This window comes from Salvelinus fontinalis, chromosome 1, assembly GCF_029448725.1.
Source record: "Salvelinus fontinalis isolate EN_2023a chromosome 1, ASM2944872v1, whole genome shotgun sequence".
Classification (NCBI taxonomy): domain Eukaryota; kingdom Metazoa; phylum Chordata; class Actinopteri; order Salmoniformes; family Salmonidae; genus Salvelinus; species Salvelinus fontinalis.
In genome coordinates this window covers 7,021,744-7,028,998 of record NC_074665.1, presented here as the reverse complement: position 1 = coordinate 7,028,998, position 7,255 = coordinate 7,021,744, and the positions used below count along the sequence as shown (strand labels likewise).

Here is a 7,255-nt window from a genome sequence, read left to right as displayed (position 1 = left end):
ATAAATCAATCTTGCAAGCTATAGCTTTACATGTTTACAGAACACCAATATGAAAACATACAAAAATGAAATGACATTGATACATCCATTTATATGCAGTGACGAGCCCAAAACAGTTAATAAGGATAAAATACTGATCAAAAACACACAGACCCCCAAAAACAGAACGAATGCAACTAACGTCCATCATCAGCAATACAGTAGTTACAATGACGCTGCAAACATGAACGCAAAACCCCACAAAAAAAAAACACTTCTGTTTCAGATAATTAGGGACCTATACAAAAATAGGAACGCTAGTTTTGAACTAAGAGAAATCACCTAATTTCACAGCTGTGGATCATATAGCAGCTTATCTATGATACATTCAAGAAAAATGATACGGCTTATTAAAATCGCCGGGAAAAGCTAAACATAACCTCAGCCATGTATTAGAAATGTTTTATCTTTATTTTTTAAATACAATTTTTTGAGATGTAACCCCAGCTCTACGACTACAGTATACTAGATAGAGGTCTATTGTGTAAAAACAGAATATATCTAGCTACCTTGCTCAGGAAATGAATTACAGTCTTTGGTGCTGCACAAGCAACTTCATTTGAAAAGACGAAAAACGTAACGCACATAACTAGCAAAAACAAACGGAAAAATGCACACAGCATATATATATATATTCTCCCTGACGGAATGTATAAAATAAGCAGTCGACACCAATAAACCTTAAACAAATGGTATAATGTAAAGGGAAAAAAAGTTAACTTTGTCACATGCATAAATGAGAGAATTGCACGCGACAAACTCACACATTATTAAGCGTCTGCACTAAGTAGAAGCTCATATATACACATATACACACACACATATATATATACACATATATGCGTGTGTGTGTGTGTGTATATCAAATACTGCATGGTCTGCTCAGGCTTAGAAGAAACCATACCGTTAATTAATTAGCATTTTTGTCCTCAGCTAGTCAAAGCCATGCCCACCACACTTGTAACACAGCTAGAACAAAGAAAAACCCACTCAAACACTTTTTAAATACAAAGACAAAAAAATGAAAATCAACATCTATTTAGAGATTGTATTGCAGTTTCATGGAACAGTACAAATACTGTTAGTAGTAAGAGTTTCACTAAATAGAAATTGATTATGAAATATTAAGCAAATATTCAATGCTTGCTCTTTGTACACTAGTTCATTCGGGGGGGACGACGACAAAAAAGGAACATTTAAAAACAGACCAGCGAGCATTTGCTACAGCAAAGCATGCCGTCCTTCTTTAAGGAACAAAAGAGTAACTCACTACATACAGAAATATACACTGAATCCAAACTATAAGCACCGCTATCCGCGATACCTCACGTCCATGCAGGCTGTGCATGGATATAGATCCACACACACAGGATGCATGGACTGGTAGGACCTTCAAGTGCTGCAGTCCAGTACACCAATATATTCATGGATATATTTATATATAAGTAGTAACATTAACCACCTCAAATATATAAGGCACTATGGCTGGGGACAAGTATACGATGCAGCGAGTCTCGTGACGCCAACAACAAGAGCAACGTCTAACTTATCAACTTCCTGTTTACATTTTGATCTGCTCATGCAAGATCACATGCAGCTTGAGGAGCAACAACCCTACTTTATATAGGTTAAGTGACTCCACATTTTTAAAACACCAAAGACACTGAGAAAAGGTACAAATACTTCAAACGCGGTACGACACCCACCGTGGAGAACATGTGCATCTGTCGGCCTATCGAGCTAGAGACTGGGATGGCTTTACAAATGTGGATGTGTCTTGCACACGTTCAGAAGGCAATATAGAAAAATAGCTGGGATAAGGGGGTGCCAAGTCTGACCTAGCAACGCCACCCGATTAGTCACCTGTTTTTTGAGGAGTATTGGTAGAAGAGCTAATGTGAAGGTATATTAAATGTGCAAAACACATAGAGAGTGAGTTACTTATCTACATTCAATCATTCCATCCATCCTTCCTTCCTTGCCCCCGTCCCCTCATCCTCCATTTCACCATCCTACACCTAAACTTTGTGATTTTATTTTTTATAGCTCACAGTTCAATTGCACCCAAGTCTACATGATTCATAAAAATAGCTTGCTTCTCTGTGGTTGTGCCATGGCTCTGGACATGAAAACCATGTTGTGGTTGTTTGTTGTGTATTCTGAGAAGAAGGCCCCTTCTGCTCGCTTGGCCCCCGGGGGGCGCGAGGTGCATCTGGAGGGCGGGCCGCTCCGGGACCCTGTCAGATGTAGGGGTACTGGTTGAGTTTGGTGGGGCTGAGGGGGAAGGTGGCGTAGGCAGGCGATGCCATGTAGGGGTGCGGGGGGAAGAGGGCCTTGAACTGGCCCTGGGTGTGGATAGTGGGCGAGGGCAGCAGCCGGGGGTTGATGCCCACAGTGACCTGGTGGACGATACCGCCTGGGTGAGAGATGCTGTAGGCGGGCTGCAGGACGGGCCGTGAAGCCCCAGGGGAGGCCAGGATGTGGGCCACAGGGGCTGCTGTGACCAGGGGCCCATTGGGCGGGTAGGACAGAAGGGTATGCTGGCCGTGCGGGTGGGGGTGATGGCGGGGGCCTGTAGTGTGGTTGGGGCTGCCGTGGGGTAGGGTAAAGGAGTGCCCATGCATAGTGGGGGGGATGTAGGCCTGCGGGCGCCGGTGGGCATAGTTTCCATTCCATTCCTGGTGGCAGGAGCCGTAATGCTGGAGCTGGACATGGAGAGAAAGAGGGATGGTTAGATATCATACACATATTACATCTGTGTGTGTGTGTGTGTGCGTGTGTGTGTGTGTGCTGACCTGTCCAAAGCCCATGGGCTGCTGTTGCTGGGGCTGGAATGCAGTGATCTTCTGTGGCCGGTTGAGGAGGGGGATGGAGTGGTGCGGTTGACGCCCTGGGATACCTCGCCCTTTGAACTGGAAAGACTCTAAGACTGGAGGGAAGAGAGAAACAGAGGGAGAGAGAGGGAGGGGGGAGGAAGAGAGGAAGATGAAAGAGAGGGATGAGTTTAAACACAGACATCATGACGGGCAGCAGCATCAACCCACAGAGACAGAGAGTAGAGTTAAACCCTGACTGTAGGATCCATCAGCCATTGTGACAGTAAAGATTTTGCATGCTCATCACTGACTTCCACTGGGTTTGACCAAACACAGCTCTTTAACAAGTGCCATCTGTTCCTCAAGCATCATGTGGATGTTTATAAATAGACTAGAACTGATCTGGGATCTTGTGAAGGGATGGAAGCCAAATGGGTAAGTAAGCTGGTTCGTATTCATAGTGGGGGTCATACCATTGGCTATTAATACCCCCCTAGTAGCACTAGAATAGCAAGTTGTGGCCTTTTCTGTGGGCTTTAGCTGGGGAGTGTTTCTGAATGTCAGCTATGGGAGGGGCCTGGCTGGGACATGAGGCCATAGGAGACAGTGTGATTTTCACTGAGGATTTATAAATGACCTATAAACAGGGACCTTAAAAAAGCCCAGCCCCAGGAACAGAGGGAGAAGACCACAGCTGTTATGAAGCCTACATATGACATACATAACCCCTCGGTAACACCCCACGAACGCATTCATAAACATCTAGGTGTTAATGACAGCCAGGGAACACAATGTGGCGCATGTGTGTGTGTCTGGTTGTCATCCATGTCTATGAAGGCCTAAGTCAGGTTGTAAAGCATTCCAGGGGATGTTAAGCCTGTCATACGTAGCTTCATAAGCTCCAGATCCACACAGGTAGAATAAAGGATCGATTCAAAGAAAGGGCTGTCAACAAGAAGCCAGCTGCAACCAGATTAGACAGTCTACAGGAAACACAAGTCCACTCCAGAGGCCGAAGCCAAGAGGTCTGAGGTGAGAGGTCAGGGCTGCAGCCATAATCACCTGCGAGTACCTCTGTGCCCTATAAACGAGGAGTAATCCCACACCATGTGACCTGTGGAACAGACATCATCAGCAGTGACGAGGTATCTGACCCGCTGTGACCCTGTTAGCCCTGTGTCCGTGTGTGTCTGATCACTGACAATACTGCTGTGTCACTGGGTTCCAGGTTCCAGTGTGTACTGTACATGTGACCTGCTGTGTTTTCTGTTGCCCTGTCTGCCCTGGGCAAGGTGTGTCTGTTGTGGTTACCTATGATGAGAGAACTGTGGCCACCTGTTCATGACTACTGAACCTGTTTGTTCAACCATAGGGCTGTGTGAACCAGGTGTGTCAAGTGTACGTCTAGGGTGAATCAGCCGGTTGTCTGTTTCCTGTGGGTGAATCAGGTGTCCGCTGTGTGTGTGTGTGTGTGTGTGTGTGTGTGTGTGTGTGTGTGTGTGTGTGTGTGTGTGTGTGTGTGTGTGTGTGTGTGTGTGTGTGTGTGTGTGTGTGTGTGTGTTAGATGCTTACTGGTGTTGCCTAGCGTCTCGTTGATGTGTGGGTGGGGGTTGTTATTCTGCACCCTCATGGGCGGCACCACCATGGTGCGCACCGCCGGCTTTCTGGGCTCCGTTACCGGGGCAACGCACGCTACACGGGGCCCGCGGTTCTGGTTGCCGTCGGCGATGTAGCGTTGTTCGGTGAAGGGGCTGTTGCTAGGTCCAGTGGAGTCTGAGGAAGGCGAGCCATCCACAATGTCACAACCGCTCTCCTGCTCGTCATCTGACATACTGTAACAGACCAGAGCAATCACACTCAGAGTATACATTCTATACTGTAACAGACCAGCGCAATCACACTCAGAGTATACATTCTATACTGTAACAGACCAGCGCAATCACACTCAGAGATTATACATTCTATACTGTAACAGACCAGAGCAATCACACTCAGAGAGTATACATTCTATACTGTAACAAACCGGAGCAGTCAAATTGTATGACAGGTGTAGGTGCAACATTTCAGTTAAGGCCCAACATGTATGTGTGTGTGGCTGTTGTCATTGGGTCATACCTGTTGGGGCGTTTGCAGGGCGAGGAGCTGGACTGGGCTGAGGCAGAGGAGCTGGTGCTGAGGGTGCTGTCTGGACTGCTGAGGGAACATACTCTCTCCATACTCACTGTGCTCTGACACGCCTCACACTCAGCACTGCCCTTACACCTGGGGGGAGAGGGGGAGAAACAGAAAGGGGGGGGTGAGAAAGAAAGAGGGAGGGGGAGAAGAGAGGGTTTTAGTTACAAGTTAGATACAGAGTTTGAGACGATAATGACTTCGATATTTGAAGAGACTGATTGTGGACTGTAGTGGATATTTGAAGAGACTGATTGTGGACTGTAGTGGATATTTGAAGAGACTGATTGTGGACTGTAGTGGATATTGGAAGAGACTGATTGTGGACTGTAGTGGATATTTGAAGAGACTGATTGTGGACTGTAGTGGATATTTGAAGAGACTGATTGTGGACTGTAGTGGATATTTGAAGAGACTGATTGTGGACTGTAGTGGATATTTGAAGAGACTGATTGTGGACTGTAGTGGATATTTGAAGAGACTGATTGTGGACTGTAGTGGATATTTGAAGAGACTGATTGTGGACTGTAGTGGATATTTGAAGAGACTGATTGTGGACTGTAGTGGATATTTGAAGAGACTGATTGTGGACTGTAGTGGATATTTGAAGAGACTGATTGTGGACTGTAGTGGATATTTGAAGAGACTGATTGTGGACTGTAGTGGATATTTGAAGAGACTGATTGTGGACTGTAGTGGATATTTGAAGAGACTGATTGTGGACTGTAGTGGATATTTGAAGAGACTGATTGTGGACTGTAGTGGATATTTGAAGAGACTGATTGTGGACTGTAGTGGATATTTGAAAAGACTGATTGTGGACTGTAGTGGATATTTGAAGAGACTGATTTTGGAGGTGATTGAGAGTTACTTACTCCCCCAGTGAGTGTCTCCGTGTTCTCTCTTCCTCCTCCTCTTCCTCATCACTGCTGATACTAATGACAGTGACAGTGGGGCTGGCCAGATCAGACATCACCATGGCCTGCCGCTGCTTATAAGAGACAGACTGCTCTTCAGAGTCTGATCCTGCCTTACAGCAGCTAGCCTCCTCCTCCTGCTCCGGTTCAGGTTCTAGCTGTGCAGCTCGCCCCGCCTCCGGGAATCTCTCCTCTGGGACATTCCTCGTGGTGTCGGCCATCTTTGGGGACTGGCATGCTGAGTTTTGGGTGTTGGTGTTGTAGGTGAAATTGTTGCTTCTAGGGAGAAATAAATGACGGGAAGGGGATTTTATGATCAGATTGTGTGTGTGTGTGTGTGTGTGTGTGTGTGTGTGTGTGTGTGCGTACGTGCGTGAGCGCGCGTGTGTTTACCTGTTAAAGCAGGGCTTGTTTCTCTTGTTAGCAGAGGGCTGTGGCCACACCACGTGTGCGATGCCTATGCTGATTGGCTGGTGGGCAGACATGGTCATCTGGTTGGTTAAGAGCGGCTGATGGTGGTGGGGCATCATAGAGCTGTAATGGTTGCCATGGGGACGCACTTTCCTGCAAATGACAGGACAGGGGGTAACGAGCCAAAGGTTATTATCTATATTAGAGACTTAACTGACTGGTCTCACTCGCCTTCTTCAAAGGAGAGGCATGTGACTCATTCTCCATCAGTATGACAGACAGCCATCACACTGTGTCCTATATTCTCAGAGAAGTCGTTGTCAAGGGTAGAGCATAGCAACAAAACAGACTGATATACAATGCAGTTTTAAAAAATTCATTAGTCACTGACGATCTGAAGAGCACAGACAGTCAACAGCTGACAGATAGCACTCACCCCCATTCTCCCAGTCTCTGTTGGCCTGCCACAGTGTCGGACGCCATGGTGGCTGATGGGGGCGCCATTGGAGTCACCTGCTGCCAGGCGGGCACCAGGATCTGCTGGGGGCGGTTAGACCAGGTCTGCTGCAAGGGAGAGGAACACCGTTTCCATGCTTTCTATAGCTATCTAAACTTATTCATTCAGTGGTATAGGGCGGCAGGTAGCCTAGTGGTTAGAGCGTTGGGCCAGTAACCGAAAGACTGCTGGATCGAATCCCCGAGCTGACAAGGTAAAAATCTGTCTTTCTGCCCCTGAGCAAGGCAGTAACCCACTGTTCCCCGGGCGCCAGAGACATGGACCTGTTCCCCGGGCGCCAGAGACATGGACCTGTTCCCCGGGCGCCAGAGACATGGACCTGTTCCCCGGGCGCCAGAGACATGGACCTGTTCCCCGGGCGCCAGAGACATGGACCTGTTCCC

The 7,255-nt window shown here is 47.2% G+C and overlaps 1 protein-coding gene across 1 annotated transcript; it reads right to left on the bottom strand.

Annotated features, from left to right (window-relative positions):
- Positions 1 to 21: 21 nt before the first annotated feature.
- On the bottom strand, positions 22 to 6,957 carry LOC129869507 (homeodomain-interacting protein kinase 3-like). Its single transcript, XM_055944012.1, has 7 exons — positions 6,792 to 6,957; positions 6,338 to 6,508; positions 5,903 to 6,223; positions 4,971 to 5,117; positions 4,428 to 4,687; positions 2,835 to 2,968; positions 22 to 2,744 (listed from the first exon to the last, which is right to left on the bottom strand). Exons 1-7 carry the CDS (start codon positions 6,857 to 6,859, stop codon positions 2,280 to 2,282), a joined length of 1,566 nt encoding a protein of 521 aa, XP_055799987.1. The 5' UTR covers positions 6,860 to 6,957; the 3' UTR covers positions 22 to 2,279.
- Between the last annotated feature and the right edge of the window lie 298 nt (positions 6,958 to 7,255).